This window comes from Nematostella vectensis, chromosome 12 (assembly GCF_932526225.1).
Source record: "Nematostella vectensis chromosome 12, jaNemVect1.1, whole genome shotgun sequence".
Lineage (NCBI taxonomy): Eukaryota > Metazoa > Cnidaria > Anthozoa > Actiniaria > Edwardsiidae > Nematostella > Nematostella vectensis.
This window is the reverse complement of record NC_064045.1, coordinates 10,338,556-10,357,422: the sequence shown is the minus strand read 5'-3', so window position 1 is coordinate 10,357,422 and position 18,867 is coordinate 10,338,556. Positions and strand designations below refer to the sequence as shown.

Here is an 18,867-nt window from a genome sequence, read left to right as displayed (position 1 = left end):
TTCAGTGGCGGTAAAGCATACACAGGGGGTGCGCACGCATCTCCCTGTGCGTCTTCCATATGTATGATGGCTCAGTGTTGTAATAGTAAAACCAATCACAATACTGGAAATCAACTATAAAAAATAGGCAGTCAAAGACTGCATGTGACTCAAGGTATAATGCATAAGAAACGTAAAGAGTAGAGACTTTAGTGTAGGTCTTAGCATAGTGAATTGTTTTTGAAGAAGTTAGAATTTACAGTGTAAGCATAAGAAACAGAAAGATGTGAAAAATTAGGTTGTGTGGCTAAACACCATAAAAATGTTCAATTTTGCAAAATATAAACATTTTATTTCCACTTCAATATAAATATATAACGTGAATACAATTTTTGTGGCTTTTCAAAAATATTGATATAGTTATAATATGAACAGTAACATCTTATATAAAAATATATTCAATAAAATCCCTTTAAAATAATATTTGTCTGTACTTTCACTCTATTTTGTAATATAATTGTGAAATGTTTGTTGATTAGAAACAATATATCATGGATGGTCTTGGTTGACCAATAACTAGATTTTGGCTTTTACAATATGATCAATATGAGTTGAATATCAGCAAGACCATTGTACACAGTCATCTAGATACAATATGAACAAGAACAATAATGCTGGTTCCAGTTTTACAACTAAACGAACTCTAAATTTAACTTTTTTGAATGAATTTCTCTGTATTATACGAGAAAAGCAGAGAATATCAGACATTATGCCTGTAGTTCAACAAAAACTCAAAATATGCAAATAAATGTTTTTCTGTAGTGTTTATACCTTCGACGTGTTTTGAGGTCTAAAAGAGAACCTGATGAGGTCAAAGGTAGGAAGAAAAAATTTCATGTCTCCTTTAGGCTGCCCTCTTGCATTTGTTTCTTGTGGAACCTTAAATGTAAAAAAATAGACACAATTGTTAGTCATGAAAAAGAAAATAAGTTGAGGCTATGATCAAGTGCTCGACTAATCATTATTATTACTTCCCTGCATAAAAAAACATTGTTCAGGCACTGCACTGCACCAAGGTAATTAAAAATTACTTATGGATGGATGGATGTCTACTATACCTGCTTTGCTTTTCCCAGATTTTGACCAACTTGCTTGATGATTTTCAGTATTGCATCAGCAGCTGTACCAGTCACCAAACTTAGGTCTTTTTCAGAATAACCTCTACTGTATGGTGTTGTTAAATAGTTATGAAAGAGCTGTTCTGTCTTTGATGCAGCAAATGACAGGGCTTTGTCCCTAATTTGACTAGCACTGTCATAACTTGAAATGAAGCTGCGTAGCACACTATGCCAGATTTCAACTTTCTTTTCTGTTATTAGAGCCATCCATTTCTTTTTAAGTTCATGGTACTGTGAAAAATGTTGTTTGTGAAAAGAAAAGTCACTAAGCATCGAGAGTGTTGATCTGTCATAATGATGCCTTTTCCAGATTATAAACAGTAGAGATAACTTTAACATCATTGTTATATATGATTCCATGTCTCCAGACCTGAATGTAACAGGATAGTGGAAGAATGATATGGGAACCACCTCATCTAAAAGAAACAGAATGGAAGCATACTCTATGTCTTTGCAGAGCTTGAATTTTAGGAGAACTTTATCACGTAATTTGCCCCACGCCTGAAAAACAGCAGTTATTACCAGGCTGACGCGAAAAGGCTTTGGCTTGTTGGGTAAGTCAGATCCAAATGTCTCTTTGTACACTTTTTTAAATAAGAAGTCATAAATTTTTACAACATCTTCTTGTAGATTCAGGAAAACATGAAATGGGCCCTGCTCTGGGATGACTGATAGGAAACTGGCATCTGCATTGACTTCTTGAGCAATGAGTTTCTTTTGATAAAACCAAGTTGGCCAGTCCCCGGGTGCTGGTACTACAAATTTTTTTGTAGTTCCAGTTGTGGACAGCACAGGAATATGTGATCAATGGCTGATTTATAGTCCTCCACACTTTTCAAAGATAGCTCAAACTCATCTATTAAATTAGTAGACTCAAGGGTACAGAGCTCATCGTGCGACAACCCAGAATAGACCCTACAAAAAAAGAAAAAAATGATAATTTGGCATATTTAATGTTCCATATTTGTTTTTGTTTTTATTTTACTCTACTAATGTAAGAGGTACATATTTATTGGGTGGTAGGTCCATATAGGGGAATAAAGTATTGTGCCTGGAAAAATATTTAGGAAGTGTCAATGTTAAAACATTTTTTAAAAAGAGAAAACAGTATTTTTCTTATATGGATTGCTGACCTTTAGATAACTACATTAAAATCCATAGAATACCTCAATTCCTTTAGTTGTTGTTGGATGTATTTTGGTGAAATGCATTGGTGATTTGTTTCCAAGTACATTTTTGATAACACTGGTCTTTGAAACAACTCTTTTATGTAGTCTAGAACAATTCCTCCTCTGCAAATTTTATTTTCATTCCCTATCTTCACAATCACTCGGCTGTGTCTTGTATCTCTTGTAGGAATAGGAACAGCAGGAATTGAAGGATGGATGTCCAGTAGGCCACTAGCCATGTGCGTAGCTAATGATAGCTTCAGATTTGTTGGTAGTCTAACAGTCAAAATATTATGGAAGTCATCCAACAGTTGTACAATTAGGAATCCTTTCTGAAAATTTTAAAGAAAGTTAAGCATCAGTTATCCCACTGGCTTGTTTAAATTGAAATGGTTCTTGCTTATTCTCAAGTACTGTTTTTATTATTCTCTTATTCACTATTTACTAAAATAAAAATTTGTACCACACTAATCTCACCTCTGTTGCCAGGATAACCTTTCTCATCAGTATGTCTGGATATTTTGTTATTAGTGCTTTCTTGTGAGAATCAATATTTCTAGGACTTGTACTGAAACCAAGTATCCTTCCTGAATTGATTGCTGTCCTAGAAGCACCATGATGTTGTAGGAATAGCCCTTCATCCTTTTGTAGGGTGGAAGTTTTCTGAGACCTGGTAAAATAAATTTCTGTCATTTAAAAAAGAACAAAACACTAGTGTTCTGGTGCAGCTTGTATACATTGAATTATAGTATAAAGCATGATATTGAACATACCTAGGCCCAATTATGAAATTGGAGCAGATAGAAAGGGGGAGCTTATTACAAAATTTAGCCTCTAGAGGGTTTTTAGAAAGGAAAGTAATTGGAGGTTAGGGAGGTGGGTCTTAATGGAGCATTTAGGGTACCTGAAATATGCCAGTGTGTGAAGGAGAACAACAGTTCTTTGCTCCTGTACAGCTTGATGTTCATCTGAGAGTCTGGAGTCCTCCCTTGTTATTGAACTTAAAAGCATTTCAAACAGACCTGGAGAGTGTTTTTGTGTGAACGCTTTCATTGCTGCTGGCTCATATAATGGAGCTTCACTACTGAGGGCATGATGGTATAGAGCCATCTGAAATTGTTGCACTAGTTGGCCCAGTGAATTACCTGTTGATAGCAATGACAATAAATTATTGAATAAATTATTTGCAGTTTTAGTTGGGCTTGATCCATCACTGGGGTTGAACACTGATCAGCCACATCGGTGCTGATCGATAAAGCTATTATAAATATTAGAGCATGCAGATATATTCGATCATACAGCTGTACCTTCATCCAATTCATCCAATTCTTTGATTGTTGTCTTTATTTGGTCCCATACTTGACTATCCATTAACACGTTGCCATTTGGGGCAATTTTGATGGTACCTAGGGGAGTTTGCAGCTCTTTCCATGTTTCCAGGAGATGAATGTCACATATGTCTGCTAGAGCTTCAAGTCTTGAAAACAGCCTTCCAAATTGTTGCTTTGTTTGATCCAGTTGGGATATGGTAGGTGCTGACATAGATATATCTTGCATACTTTCATGGAGGTGTAGAATAGGGGATCCCGTAAACTGAAATATCTGAAATTTACAAAACAGTCAAAATGGAAAACAAAATAAGAATAAACAAACTATCTAAAATAAATAACAATAATTAGCAAAATGTATCATCTTTTGGGGTGCAGGTTTTCTGTTGTGGGTGGGTCAAATGGGGAGGGGTCATACCTGTTTTCTAAATTATTGTTAAGGGGGAGTCAAAGGTTTTCTATTAGATATTAGGGGAGGGTCCAAAGATATTTCTGAAAAATTGCCTTAAATATCCCAGCCCACCCTAGCTCCTCAATAATAAAATGTTTCTTGTCTTATTCTATTCCACCTATTCTAAATTAAGGAGTTCCTTTCATTCTCTCATAGAAAATTAATAATTTTATATGAATTGGCTTGGTGGAAAACAACTTGTCAAAAAGCTTATTTGTCAGAATTTTTACAAATTGTAAAAAAAAAATATTTCTTTTTCAACAAATGCAAAAATATTGTTTGCACTACTACTTCTCAATAATTGATAAAGTATTTTTTCCCACAAAAACAAAAAAAAAGGCTGAATTTTATAGATAATTTGTGTGTTTCTTCAGAATGTACAAATAAACAAACCTTTTGTAGTTGTTGTTCTGTGCTGATGGCGGATGTACTACTATTTGCTTTTTCCTAATAAAAAGAACGAAAGAATGTTCAAGCCTTTTCTATGTACTCGTTTTTATATTTTGTTAAACAGATTGAAAATACAGGAAGAAATACATAGCAATTTACAGCGAAGAGGCACTGCAGAGGAGTGGTTGTTTTCCCGAATAAAAATATATACTTACCTCGACTAGTTTTCTACTTGTTTGAGGACGGCTTTCAAATTTCTTATAGGCGAGCAACTTGCACCGGTAACACCACCGAGTACCAGGCTGGTATTCTGCCACTGTTAGCCCAATTTCGTCAAATACCGGATAAAAACGACTTGGAATAGGTTGCTTGTTCAGACGTGAGTGAGGGCTGTTGTTTATCGTGCATGGGACATGAGCAGCGCAAGTTGCTTCTTCGTAACGTATCCCAAACATGCGAACCTACCGGCAACTTAGCGACACGACTAAGCTCCTCGGAAAGCTGGTAAAGTCGACCAATGCATCCTTTCCCGTTTCTAGTTTTGCAACTCATCATACAGTGTTGTGCATCGTCGTTTGCATGAACGAAACCCAGCGAGGCTACAACCAAAACAACTATAATGGCGACCACGAAGGTCGCCGGTACGACATCCGATGCTTATCCATTATTTTCGCCTTTGGTGCAGGCCGTAAAGTAGGTGGTGCAAAATTTCAGAGATAGAAAATTTCAATATCTTGGTGATGTAAACTTTTCAGGCCTATTTTTTTTGTGTACTTCTTATTTTTATAAAATTTCGCGGCCGGAAACTGGTTTGTTTTGTTTTGCTAAACAATTTTAATAGGGGCGGGCGCCCGGCCGCCGGAAATAAGAGGCTGCGCGTGCGCACTACGTTCTGCAGCGGTGTCAATTACACGCCTCCTTCTTCCTTTCTCTCAAGAGATTTATAAGAAATGAAAAGAGGTTTTTAAACGCATTATTTTGACAATGTAACAGCTTTTCGCTACTCTACCTCGGTAAAATTGCCTTTCCCTTATGATTGGGATACCTATGTGGCAGATCTCGGCTATACCTGGGCAATTTTTGCACGTTGTGAACGCATACGATGCCGAAGTGTTTTCTACGTTTGGAAAAGCGTACAGATCTATAGATTTTATTGCCTTTGTTGCTTTCTTAGGATGGGTATTCGTGGTCTGAGTAGCTACATCGAAACTTTAGATGTTTGGGAAAAGATCGAGCTGAAAGACACCAAAGTTGTCATCGATGGAAGCTGCCTCGTGTTTAATTTGTACTACAATTCCGGATTGGATTTTCGTAACGGTGGCGAATATTATGAATTTGCGCAAGTTGTTACGAGTTTCTTTCAAGCGTTGTCTTCGAACAATGTCGAAGCTTATGTTGTGTTGGATGGGGCCATCGATCCCTCTGGTAGAAAGGTGGACACGATAGAAAGCCGAATGCAGGACTCGATTGATAACGCAGGGAAACCAGATGGCCGTGTCAGGCCAAAGATGTCCGCCCTCGTTCTTAGTCAGGCAATGCGAGACATTGGGGTTAAGTTTGTTCGTATTGATTGGTACGTATAAAAGACCTAGCATATACACAGACATTAAAGAGTTGTATCAAATCTGACATCAGGTTGGGCTGGTTTTCCCGGAAGGAGGGGGGAGACTCCCATAAAAACAGACGGGGGTGACTGTCGGCAAACAGAAATCCCTACCCCTAAGAGATAGTACATTAGATGATTGGGTGTGATTGCAGTAAATTTTTAAACTTAACAGTATTAGTGTCAAAGTATTCCAGAATTTATTGCTGTTGTCTTAAGAGCCACAGCCATCAAGCACATCTCTTTTCTGACTATTTTAAAAAGTGCTGTCTTCTAGTCCTGTTGTCATGAGAACACCTAAGGGATAGCAAAATTAGGGATAACAAAATCAGAAGAATCTTTGAACACCCCCTAAAAGGTAGGATGATCACCCCTGTATATTTTTATTTAGAGTCCCCCCCCCAAAAAAAAAATGCCAATAGCACAAAGAATAAAACTGCAAAACTTGTTTTTTTTGTTGTTGTTTTTTTGCAGTGAGGCAGACGAAGAAATCGCTTCCCTCGCCAAGAAGTTCCAATGTCCAGTGCTCAGTGATGACAGTGACTTTTTTATCTTTGATCTCCCTGGGGGTTTTATTCGTTTGACTTCCCTCCACTGGCGTTCTTTTCCTCTATCTACCAAGCTCTACAGCAGGCAAAAAATGGCAGATTATTTACAACTTAGACCTGATCTTATGCCTCTCTTTGCATCTGTGCTTGAAAATGACTTTGTCAGTTCAAGTGCAGTTGAGCCATTTTACACTGCCATCCCAAGAAATCATAAAGGAGGAGGATCTCGATTTAGAAATGTTGCTGATTTTCTTAGGGGTTTAGAGAGCATTGAAAAAGGAGTTGACTCTGTCCTAAAATGTATAAAAAATCAAGAGTGTCAAAATCATCTTAGGGATGCATTACATACTTCACTCAATAGCTACACTTCTGTGGGAAAGTCTAAAGCCTCTAATTTTTTTATTAGTGATGGTGGTGCTAATGATGGATGGAGTGAAATAGGGGGGACAGAATTTCCTTCATGGGTTGTAAATGGTTTCAGGAAATGTGCCTATCCTAGTGATTACATCTCTGCTGCAATATCTGGAATGCGTTTTTTAGCTTGTCAGGTTGAAAACTTGGCTAAAAGCTCTTCATGCTCTTGCACTCTCGATTTGAGAAGAGCCCTGTATGCCATGACACAGCCTGGCAAACCCAATGAAGAGAAACATGACAAAGTAACAAGGATTAAGGAATGGGACAGAAAAAAAAAAAGACTGACCAATTACTTTAGAGATCCAAAGTATGTCTTAGAAGGTTATGGCAAACTACCAACTTTGATCCAAATTAAGGAACTACCTCTAGAAGAGAGAGAAATGCTTTTCTTTTTGCTACTGGAATCCAACACAAGCACAATAAAGCTATTAGATAAAGATGAATGGCTGTTTGTAGCTGCAACACGCTACTGGATTAAGCATGCAAATCCACAAGACTCACACATTGAAGCAGTTATTCTAAATCATCTGGTGCCCCCCGAATCCAGAGAGAAAAAGATCTCATGTGTTGATTCATTGCATAGCTTTGCACAGTGGCAAAACGTAATGTTGGAGACCATTTACACAAATCAAGTGCTCAATTTCCCACTGGCTGAACCTGCTGTGAGCGGCCTTTATGGAAGTGGTGTTGCTGCACTGGGAATCGCTGAACAGCTCCAAAAAGGTAAGCGATGACACAGGAGGGTTCTTCAGGTGCAGATATTTTTGTGGGCAAATGGTTTTGAATCTTAAATCTCCGGCTTAAATGTTAAATCTCCGGCTTAATAAGTACAATTTTTACAGGAAACATTTTTAGTTTGCTAAGAAAGCAGCAGGGAAGGGGGTTGGTGTTAACATGCTTCAGAATGTGCATTTGTTTCTCTGATTATTCCTATTATGTTTCCCAATCAGTTCAAGAGGCATCGTCAATAGTTCATCCACCAGGATACAAGAGGCTAATGGACGCGGTAAGGGAGGGACCTCCAACGTGCCTGGCTGGTAATAAATTTGCACTTCTCTTCAATGAAACTGGCTCCGATGATGACGATGTCGAATAGTGTAAATTTCACACGAAAAACAATTTCCAGTCAATTCTCTCATAAGTGGAGACCCTTGGTGTGCGCTTGAGAAAATATGTAACTTACGTTGCGACGCAAGCTAGCGTGGTCATCTTGATAGCTTTGTGAAGTAAAGCCAATAATAAGGATAACAACAGCGATGCAAGGAAATGCTTAGGAAGTTCACGTCATAGCGCATCGGAATCCTGCTAGTCTGTTTAGTTTTTTGTTTTGTTTTTACACAATATTGCGAAAAAGTATTCAGGAATGAATGGGTTAAACAATAAGAATAACAAATTAAAAAATAGGTCATTGGGATCGAATCTGGTCTGAAGAAAAAACAGAAACCATGCATTCGGATTACACACTTGGTATGGCAGCTAATTGCTTTACGGAAGGCTGTAAAGAACCGAAAGGCCCCAAAAGCACCGATATTTCCTGGGATTGCTGTACAATTGCAAAGTATTTCAACAAGCGCCTTGATGGGAGGCAATAACCAGGATCCCAGGGTTGTCATAGTCGATTACGCCTTGGGTCTTTTGGGGGGTCGTTATGTCGCCGTGGCATCGTAAAGCATGGGCGCATCGTCTCGCTTAATTGTACAGGACATCAAAGTAGCCTTTTGCTTTGTTTTCTTGTACAACTGTGGCGCGCACGCACTTAATACCGGAAAATTCGAACAAACAGCGCGCGCCACTGTGCGCAGAAGTGGTGCGCTATACACCAAAAACTGGAAATCGATTCTGCCAAATATCCAGTAATCCCCTGACCGTAGACATCTTAGTGCGGTTTGCAGGTTTTGTTAAACTTTCCGACAGAAGACAGCGTCACAATGCCAGTTTTAAAACTCAATTTTGTTTCATAAGAAAGGCTTTATGTTCAAGCACGCTGTGCACACATTATTCAGTGGCGGTAAAGCATACACAGGGGGTGCGCACGCATCTCCCTGTGCGTCTTCCATATGTATGATGGCTCAGTGTTGTAATAGTAAAACCAATCACAATACTGGAAATCAACTATAAAAAATAGGCAGTCAAAGACTGCATGTGACTCAAGGTATAATGCATAAGAAACGTAAAGAGTAGAGACTTTAGTGTAGGTCTTAGCATAGTGAATTGTTTTTGAAGAAGTTAGAATTTACAGTGTAAGCATAAGAAACAGAAAGATGTGAAAAATTAGGTTGTGTGGCTAAACACCATAAAAATGTTCAATTTTGCAAAATATAAACATTTTATTTCCACTTCAATATAAATATATAACGTGAATACAATTTTTGTGGCTTTTCAAAAATATTGATAAGTTATAATATGAACAGTAACATCTTATATAAAAATATATTCAATAAAATCCCTTTAAAATAATATTTGTCTGTACTTTCACTCTATTTTGTAATATAATTGTGAAATGTTTGTTGATTAGAAACAATATATCATGGATGGTCTTGGTTGACCAATAACTAGATTTTGGCTTTTACAATATGATCAATATGAGTTGAATATCAGCAAGACCATTGTACACAGTCATCTAGATACAATATGAACAAGAACAATAATGCTGGTTCCAGTTTTACAACTAAACGAACTCTAAATTTAACTTTTTTGAATGGATTTCTCTGTATTATACAAGAAAAGCAGAGAATATCAGACATTATGCCTGTAGTTCAACAAAAACTCAAAATATGCAAATAAATGTTTTTCTGTAGTCTTTATACCTTCGACGTGTTTTGAGGTCTAAAAGAGAACCTGATGAATGACAGAGGTTGAATTATTCACAATAAGTTGCTTAGTTCCAGCAGTTAAGAAAAGCTTGTTCAGTTCTTTAGGTGATAAGTCATCTATTCTAGTGTCGCCTTTGTTGATGGAGATGAGAAAACTTTGCAGGCCATCATTAAAGCATGTGTACATCTGCATTTTGCCATCAGTTTTCTTGACAGTTAAGTTGCAAACCAGTTTTGTTTGGCATTCTGAAAAGAGCATAGTTGTTTGGCAAGTTGGCAGGGGACATGTTATCATGTCATCTTCACTATCATCTTGATTTAGCGTGGTGTTGCATACAACACAAGAGTTTGCTGCTTTCACATTGGCACCGATAAACCGTCCCTCGATAATATTTTCAGCAAATTGCTCAGATGTTAAGTTTATGTCATGGATTTGTCGATCAGCTGGTTCAATTGATGTTGAAGTATTTGTAGATAGATATTTAACGTCATCAAATACTCTGATTCTAACATTCTTAAATGTGTACGTTTTTCCACATTCTACTCTGTCAATGAGGTCTTCCCAGAGAGTGAGTTTTATTGTGCTATGCTCATCACCAATGATACAGTCTGATTTCTTTAGCTGTTGACCTTGTTTAATGATCAATTGATTTTCGTGATTCTTTGTTACCACCTTAGCAACAATGTCAACTGCCTTGTATTCTGGCGCTGATAACGCTTCTTGCACCGTCACAATAGATGAGACAACTTGGGAGTTATATGAGAATTCTGGCGCTGCTGATGTTATCTTTGATTTTTTCGTCATTCTGAACTCTTCAGAGGTACTGGTGCTAGCCATTCTTTTGGTGGCTGTGATTTTTATTGGTGATTTATTTTGGTATGGTTCAAGGAGATTTTTTCTTAGCTGTGGGTCATAGCACACGGCACGGACCTTTTCAGCTTCTCCAGTTTGGACAAGACAGTCAAAGTATGGTTTTCTGTTTTTTTTCGCATGCTTAACAGGACTTAGGCTATGAACAAAACCCTCTAGTTGAACATCTGAAAGAATAGAACTTATTTTAGTCATTGCAAACACATTGTTTATTATGCTTTACACAACAAAGAAATATATATCTTACCTGGTGAGTCGTCAGCTTTGTTGAGTTGTTGTTGTCTGCAATAAAAGGAGATGTTATGTAATAATATTAGCAAAGAGTACAAAGATATTACCTAAGATAAGATGGAAACGAAAAATAGAAATGAAATTAAGATACAAGTACTTACGGGTTTGTTGTAGGAGTGCTCATGTTGGTATTCTGTAATGAAATAAAGTGTATCTAAACAATTGCACTATTGAGTGTATTTAACTGTGTTTCTAATACATAATATTTATAATAAGTACCTAATTATTCAGAATACCGGTAGTCTTATAAGAACATAATCAGTATGTGCTACTGTTAAATAAACTAGTGTGTAATGTAAATTGTTTGCACTGTATTTATAGACTCCATTATCAATTTTTGCCTTTAGTTAATGAAGCTGTTTATCAATACACAAATGGCTTTATGATCAGAAAAATATGTCTCCAAAATCTGAAAGCTTGTTTGCACTTCAGGTAAATTAGTGTAGATGTGGTCAATACAGGTTTTACTGTTTGTTGTACTACATGAAACTAGCTGTCTATAACAATTTTGTGTTATAAAAAAGTTATAAAGTGATGCACGGCGTGATTCACTGAGCCAGTTCACATTGAAATCACCAATAAAAATGTTAATTTGTGTTGGTAGAGAGTCTAGTGTCTCTTTCATAGCATTACATAATTCTGTTATTGATACTGTTGGTGAGCTGTATACTCCCACTATTGTAATATGAGGTATGATCATAAACCTCAAAATAGTTATTTCTACACCATGTGTATTACTACAAAATGGATATCCTGGGTAATAGTCAAGACGGCTATACACTGCTGTACCTCCATATGGCCTTACATTTTGTCTTGGTGTACCATCATTTCTGAACAATGTATAGTTTTTATCATCTAATAGATATGAATCATCATTTTCATGCTGAAAAAATCTTGTTTCTGAAAAAATATTTACATCAGTGCTTGAGTAATTTAAGTCATGACGTATGTCATCTATATGCTTGTGCAATGATCTTGCATTGAGAAAACAGATTTTAATACTAGCTTGAGGTGCTTCATATATGGGACTAACAGAAAGTGACAGTTTTCCTTCAGTTCTCAATCGATGCATTTCAGTTTGGACGTCAGTATTAACAGCTATTTTGCTTTCACATAAGTCAGTTATATATAGACCATCTATAGTTGTTACTCTACTTAATCCTACATAATGTATATGAGGAATGGCTCTTTTGGTTTCAAAATTTACTACAATTCTACTTTCAGTATCACCCTGTGATCTATGTATTGTTTTAGCAGCAGCAGGTCTAAGTGGAAATTGTTTTCTCATCACGTGTACAGATCTTGTTCTACCTACAGCAAATTGAGTGCTAATAGGTTTGATTGGTGTCCATGTTGGTTCAATATCATTGACATATAGCTGTCTATTATCATGCCTGGTTTTTTGACCAACATCAGCATGATCAAACTGTACCCATATAATACCTGATGGTTTGTCTGTTTTATGTATTTGCATAAATTTTATGACACTACCAGCACCATTGGTCATACCATCATCATTTCTAGTGTTTAGTGATATCTCTGTTCTTTCACCAATTGCCAAATGCAAAACAGAATGCAGTTGTTTTGTTTTTCTAGGATCTTTAGGTATTTGCTTTAATATTTTGTCTCTAAGTTCTTCCGAATCTGTTCCAATGACAGTGTCATGTGCTTTAATAGAGTATTTTGGACCCTGAAGAGCATTATGAGCTTTATAGTTGAAGTCATTGACTTTAGCATTTTGAATAAATAAATGAGGTGCATCTTTGGGATACTGAGCACTAGTGTGGTTAAGAATTCTTTCCTTTAATTTGATTATATCCTCTTTAGTATGATTTCCCTCTCTTAATCTATTCAATAATTCAGCAAAGTCTTTGCTTTCCCTCTGTCGCATGATTTCTTTAAGTTCAAACATTTTGAAAAGTTCTTGCCATACATTAGGTGCAAGAACACCATATTCATCATTATCCATGTCTTTAAATATATAACCATCCATTACAGGTTGTAATTGAAACAAATCTCCTATAGCAACAATACTAACACCGCCAAATGGTAGCGAGCTGCCTTTGATGTCTTTAAGTCTATTATTGAATTGGACATTAAACATAGTATTACCAACCATAGATATTTCATCTACAAATATCAACTTAAGTCCACCTATTTGACATCTTAATGTATTAAGCCTACTTGAATCAAGTTTCTTATAGTTCTTTAATGACTGACAGGCTGGTACTGCTAAAGCAATATGAATGGTATTGCCCTTTATATTATATGCTGCTTTCCCTGTGGGTGCTAACATAAGTATTTTTGTTTCAGCAAAATTAACGCCAGGTCTGGTGTTATAATATTTCAAAGCAGCTTGGTATAAGGCTTTAGTGACATGTGATTTACCCACACCTGCACCACCACTTAGAAAGCAGTAAAATGCCTCACCAGAAGTTTTTATTAAATGTAGTACATGATAGAAAAATTCTTTTTGCTCTTTATTCAACGTCTGTACCATACATCTATATTCATCATCTGGCAGTTCATTCATAATAAGTGTTTCAGTATTATCAACTGATGGTATTCCTAAATCATCTGATAGATTATAGTTTCCAGTGAAGTCAGGATGTAAGTCTTGATCACCTTCAGCTCGGTCTTGTTGTTCAAGATTTTGAGTACAAGGTGCTATCTCATCAAATCTATCCTCTAATCTATTCATGTCTTGTTGTATTTCAAAGTCCTCATTGCAAACTGCATATTGTTTCATTTGTTCATTGATGACATTGGCAAGTAACATATAGCGTTCTTCATAAGATGAAAATGTACCAAGAATATCAGTTTCTTCATTTCGCCATGGAGTAAATAGCATTAGAAGTTCACGATAATGTTTTTCCGGCTCAGCTTCCTTATTAAACCACACACTTCTAATTATCCTAGCCTTTGCTCGTTTTTTAGTTTTGCTACGTGGTGTTTTCTGAGCTTCTGTATCATCATCATCATTTAGATTATCATCAACAAAATTCTCTAACGGAAGACCATCAACATCAACTTGATTAGTTTGTTTTACATAAGGCTTTCCAGCACAATCATACCATGCTGCCCAGTCTGCAAGTGTGATATTTTCTAGTTTTAGAGGGCGCTTTGAATATCTTTTGAGTAAACCACTGGTATAGATTTCTTCAGAGTCATCATCCATTTCATTAATATTATCCATTGGTTTTAATAGGTCAACTCTTTCATTAGGTGGTGATGTATTTATAAATATTATCTGTCTAGATGATTTTCTCATTGGAAGCTGTAACACAATGTACACTGCTTCTTGTGCACTTATCTCAACATTATTGAGGAACTTACTTCCAATATCCCTTACTTGTTGTTTTATTGTTTTATTACCTTGCCTAGCTTCAGTACATGCCTCTCTTAAAAGTTCACTCATGCCTTTCTGGCCTTTTGATATATAATTCACTATGTACACAGCACATGCATAGACATCTAAGACAAACTGTATATCCATGTTAGCTCTCCATGCAGAGAGACAATCAGGGTTGTAATTATTTATGCGTAATTCATTGGGATTTCTTTTCAGAAACACAGTAGGTGTGTTAATCGATGAACTTACAGCAAGTAAATAGTTTTGTTTAGTGATATTAAGGTTCACGAGTAACTGGTCAAATGTAATATCTTCACCTTCTTTGCTTTCATCTAGATACACTTGAATTGCCTTCCAATTATCTCTATATATTTTTATTTCCTTTTCGGGTGTATCCTCATCTAGAGGATATATTATCATAGTTTGCTTCATTGGTGGCTGTGGATAGTTAAATCTACATTTGCTACTTGTATTTTTACGGCATGTATGAGAATGTCTATGTACCTGTCTATTAACCAAGACTAGTAAATCAGCATTGTCTACTGGCTTTTGGCAAGTTATTATCTTATCAATAAATGATGTGACATCTTCATCACTATCTATTTGAAATTGTGGTGCATCTTCAAGCCACATCAGCATATGTATATGAGGAGACCCTCTTTGCTGATATTCTACACGGTAAAACCAGTCAGATATTTTACCTAAAGGTTGAGTAGAACTGAACAAGAAGTTTGTTAAAAATTGATTAACTTGATAATCAAAGTGTCTTGCACATGTCACAGGGTCACTCTGAATTAAGCGACACCTGTCATCCCAATTAAAATTGTCTATTTGTTCATCAGTGTATTCCTTATTGTCTACAAGCTGACCAAGTATTCTAAGTAGGTGCATCCATTGTGTTTCAGCTGATGAGAAACTACAAAATAGTGTAGCAGGACCTAACTGCCTAATCATTGCAAACAGATCTTTTTTAGCTTTTTCAAAGTATGGAGGTGAACCTCTCAATGCATTTAAAAATTTGTATCCATCATCATGACGAATCAATCTGTCTATTGATCCTTGCTGTTTAAGTTGTCCAGCAGTAATATTTTTGTTGTTTCCCTTACATTTTCTCAGAGCTATATGTGATTTTCCTAAGAGAATTTTCATTTGCAACTTTTTTGTTTTGTAAAATATATTTTCAATGCACACTGCAGCTCGTCTGTCAGACCGTCTCAACTCTGATTTACATATATCACTATAGTTAATATCGACTAATCTTTGTTTATTGTCAATTCGTGGTTGTCCAAGAAATATTCCAGGGTATGCTAACTCTTCACAATATTTGTCTCTAAAAACACTTAATGGTCTATTCCCTTCACCTGGAGCAATATTTAATATGTTTTGCCTTTCAATTATCTTCTAAAAAGTCAGTTGCTGTAAACATAGTATCAGTAACACCAGCAATTGTTTCTGCTTCATCTTCATGTGATTCATTTTGGTCTAGCCCTTCAGAATCAATATCATTGTCATCAGTTTCATCTATTGTATCTGACTGTACCTTCTCATTAATTTCATCATTATCAGCTCTGTTGTATTGATTGATCCAGTCATTATTCAGTACTATACCTTCATCTCTATATAAACTACTATGTGTTATAAGCCAATTTGCTGCTTGAAGTACTTTATATGGTCTTACATTTAGTGACAGTGCAGAACTCTTATATTTCAGCATCCGCTTTAAATTAACTTTAATTGTAGCAGTTTGATTTTGCAATCGTGGTAATATATTAACTGTATTAGTTACATCAGCAGGTACATTAACAATATTTCCATGTATCTTAAGCTGTCTCCCCCTAGGTGCCTGCATTAATTTTTGAAATGCAATTCTTGGAGCTAATAATCTACATTCTAGTTCATTGAGATCAAAGAAATCTGGTTTATCTGGAAATGCCATACCATTCGCTACAGCACATGGTGGGACTTTATTTTTTTGCAAATAATTAGAGCATGTTCTACAAACCCATTCTTTGTTACCAACACTTATCTTATTTGATAGATATTTCACAACATCAGGATTTGATTGTCTCAGCTTAGTAGTACTACTCACACTATGTTTATACCATAGTTGATCACAACATATACAAATATACAGAGGGCCTTGGTTTACTATTTCATGGAACCGCTTTATTGCAAATTCAATGGATGAGTTAGCTCTATATTTTCTTTGGTATTCATTACGCTTTGATTTCTTTTCCGGTGATGCATTCATTTCTCTATTTTTTCTTTGGTATTCATTTCTCTTTGATTTTTTTTCTCGTGATGCATTCATTTCTCTATATTTTCTTAGGTATTCATTACACTTTAATTTCTTTTCTGGTGATGAATTAATTTCTCTATATTTTCTTAGGTATTCATTACACTTTAATTTCTTTTCTGGTGATGCATTCATTTCTCTATAATTTCTTTGGTATTCATTTCTCTTTGATTTTTTTTCTGGTGAAGTATTATTTTGTTTGGATTGCCTGTATTCCTTCATGTATTGCCTAATGTAGGTAGCCCTGTCTTGCTTTTTTGTTTCATTTGAATTAGAACTTTTGCTTGTACTTGCTTGCTTTCTTTTTTCTGGACGACTCGAACTTGTATTTTCCCTGTCAATATTGTTCGAACTTTGTTGATGTGAAACAGAACATGTTGATACGTAGTGCACTTGACCAATATGTCCTATGTATATTGTTCTAATATTATTTATTATTGTATTTGCTGGCTCAACTAATGTGACTTCCCTAATATTTGAATCTGATTCTATAATATGAATCTTTAAACTCATTGCATCAGCAACAGCCTGTATTATAATATGATTGGCCCATGTTCCTTGTAGAGACATATTAGTTAAATACTGTGACCAAGATGAATCTATGATACTTTCAATAAATCGTTCAGGATTGTCCTTTAAATATCTCACTCCTAAAGCTCTAATTTCTGCATGTTCATTTGAATTACCATATAGCTGATGTGATACTGATTTGAAAAAGCAATCACCTCCTCCACCAACATCTAGTGGTGTTAAACCATGTCGAAGCATTCGGTATCTTAACGTAAAGTCACCATTACTATATAAACATATATCTTCAATATTATTATTATCAGTTACAGGACCAGGATTCAATTCAATGTCCCCAGACAATAAAAGAGTTTGTTTACATCCATTATACCTCACTGATGTTTTACAAGTTGCTCTAAAAAAGGAGCTATAGAAACTATTAAGTCTGTTAATGTATTTCAATTTCCAATAGTTATAGTTTGTAGCAATTCTGTAAAAAACAGATGAAACAGGTGTGCCCTTAATAATCATCTTTTTGTGTCTTTTTCTTAACTTTCTATATCTGAGCAATCTCATAACTTTTTTTAGGGATATTCTAGATGGTTCTCTATCTCTACATTTGTGATTTAGTTGCTTTGAACATATTCGAGAATGTCTATGATTTTCTATACACTTGGAGATCTTGATAGATGGACAAGATGCATGTTTATTATTATCATGTTTGTTTTCAATACTAGGCATAGTTTTCTCAAATGCATTTGTTATACTGTTATTACTAGTTTTTGAGGTGAATTCGTCAACAAGATTACTTCGATCATTATATACAGTGCTAAAAATGTGCTTTGTTTGCCCTGTTTTATCCGACAAATACAGCAACATGTACACAGGTATCCCGAAAATACTTTTGTTCACAAATTGGTTTCCACAATATTTGCCATTATAGTGCCTTTCAGTCACATTGCTGTGATTATTAGTTTCCCGAAGGAAATTTTCAGTGTGCCGAAGCACAGTTAAGATCACATTGCTGTGATTACTAGTTCCCCGAAGGGAATATTCAGTGTGCCGAAGCACATTTTGAGCCCCATTTCTGGGTTTGTTTGCTTCCCGAAGGAATTCTATGCTCTCCCGAAGGAGATTTTGAGCCCCATTTCTGGGTTTATTGGTTCCCCGAAGGGAATTGAAGGACACCATACGGCCATAAGGACTGGTCTTGTGTAATAAGGCAAGCGATGCAATCGAGCTTTTGTTGGCAAACAAACCACATAAAGCACCCCAAAATCTGAAATATTCTTTAGAAATACCAACATGACAAATGCATAAAAGGTTGTGCCTAGTACTAAACACAAAAGGGATAGAATACATTGTAAAAGAAGTATTAAATCAACTCACCTTCACAAGAGCTCGTGAAATCAAACGAGAAGTGCGAAGAGAAAGCACATGTTTGACTCCAATCATTTTTTGCTCGTGGACTATAATTCAAAACAACGTCGTAATCCGAAATCAATCCGATCCCTCTTCGCCAGCGACATCTACGACGACGATCACGTGTTCGATGAATGACCGCTAGGAACGCCTGCTTCAAGTGAAATTCTATTGTTTACAACTCTTTCTTTCACTCACTCAAACCGATGGCATAGTGACGAGAGGCCCCATAAGGCCTTTCGTCACAAAAATATA

General features: G+C 36.0%; 4 protein-coding genes across 8 annotated transcripts in view; 2 read left to right on the top strand and 2 right to left on the bottom strand.

The window, feature by feature from the left end:
• LOC5498592 (protein asteroid homolog 1) overlaps window positions 1-9,517 on the top strand; it is a 25,607-nt gene extending 16,090 nt beyond the window's left edge. Inside the window, exon 5 of the mRNA XM_048719974.1 lies at window positions 8,098-9,517. Within this exon, the coding sequence (XP_048575931.1) occupies window positions 8,098-8,156 (59 nt within the window). The 3' untranslated portion in view covers window positions 8,157-9,517. The remainder of the gene's footprint in view (window positions 1-8,097) is intronic.
• Window positions 310-5,312, bottom strand: LOC5507411. 2 transcript variants are annotated; one of them, XM_048719976.1, is made up of 8 exons: window positions 4,711-5,312; window positions 4,499-4,552; window positions 3,645-3,928; window positions 3,231-3,473; window positions 2,804-2,996; window positions 2,324-2,658; window positions 1,098-2,072; window positions 310-918 (listed from the first exon to the last, which is right to left on the bottom strand). In XM_048719976.1, exons 1-7 carry the CDS (start codon window positions 4,948-4,950, stop codon window positions 1,913-1,915), a joined length of 1,509 nt encoding a protein of 502 aa, XP_048575933.1. In that variant the 5' UTR covers window positions 4,951-5,312; the 3' UTR covers window positions 310-918; window positions 1,098-1,912. The 2 variants fall into 2 exon arrangements, with proteins under 2 accessions (XP_048575933.1, XP_048575932.1); XM_048719975.1 differs by having other exon boundaries at window positions 3,231-3,471; window positions 3,634-3,928; window positions 4,711-5,310.
• LOC116608985 lies at window positions 310-18,867 on the bottom strand. Of its 4 annotated transcripts, XM_048719970.1 has the most exons (5): window positions 18,580-18,866; window positions 11,137-11,168; window positions 10,992-11,026; window positions 9,899-10,911; window positions 310-841 (listed from the first exon to the last, which is right to left on the bottom strand). In XM_048719970.1, exons 1-5 carry the CDS (start codon window positions 18,643-18,645, stop codon window positions 830-832), a joined length of 1,158 nt encoding a protein of 385 aa, XP_048575927.1. In that variant the 5' UTR covers window positions 18,646-18,866; the 3' UTR covers window positions 310-829. The 4 variants fall into 4 exon arrangements, 2 of the variants coding, with proteins under 2 accessions (XP_048575927.1, XP_048575928.1); XR_007305260.1 differs by lacking the exon at window positions 310-841 and having other exon boundaries at window positions 10,746-10,911; window positions 11,137-18,015; window positions 18,225-18,867; XM_048719971.1 differs by lacking the exon at window positions 11,137-11,168 and having other exon boundaries at window positions 9,899-11,026; window positions 18,580-18,864.
• On the top strand, window positions 5,367-7,974 carry LOC125556743 (protein asteroid homolog 1-like). Its single transcript, XM_048719977.1, has 3 exons — window positions 5,367-6,068; window positions 6,573-7,483; window positions 7,772-7,974. The coding sequence occupies exons 1-3, from the start codon at window positions 5,671-5,673 to the stop codon at window positions 7,792-7,794; spliced, it is 1,332 nt and encodes a 443-aa protein (XP_048575934.1). The 5' UTR covers window positions 5,367-5,670; the 3' UTR covers window positions 7,795-7,974.

Bases quoted from the DNA above. Each gene is read 5' to 3' on its own strand.
- LOC5507411 (XM_048719975.1), bottom strand. From the start codon at position 4,950: ATGTTTGGGATACGTTACGAAGAAGCAACTTGCGCTGCTCATGTCCCA. The intron at 4,553-4,710 runs GTAAGTATATAT...TCTTTTTATTAG, and splicing joins CAAGTAGAAAACTAGTCGAG to GAAAAAGCAAATAGTAGTAC. The intron at 2,659-2,803 runs GTGAGATTAGTG...TAAAATTTTCAG, and splicing joins AGGTTATCCTGGCAACAGAG to AAAGGATTCCTAATTGTACA.
- LOC125556743 (XM_048719977.1), top strand. From the start codon at position 5,671: ATGGGTATTCGTGGTCTGAGTAGCTACATCGAAACTTTAGATGTTTGG. The intron at 6,069-6,572 runs GTACGTATAAAA...GTTTTTTTGCAG, and splicing joins AAGTTTGTTCGTATTGATTG to TGAGGCAGACGAAGAAATCG. The intron at 7,484-7,771 runs AGCTATTAGATA...GAATCGCTGAAC, and splicing joins ATCCAACACAAGCACAATAA to AGCTCCAAAAAGGTAAGCGA.
- LOC116608985 (XM_048719970.1), bottom strand. From the start codon at position 18,645: ATGATTGGAGTCAAACATGTGCTTTCTCTTCGCACTTCTCGTTTGATT. The intron at 11,027-11,136 runs GTAAGTACTTGT...CTTTTATTGCAG, and splicing joins AGCACTCCTACAACAAACCC to ACAACAACAACTCAACAAAG. The intron at 10,912-10,991 runs GTAAGATATATA...CTATTCTTTCAG, and splicing joins CAAAGCTGACGACTCACCAG to ATGTTCAACTAGAGGGTTTT.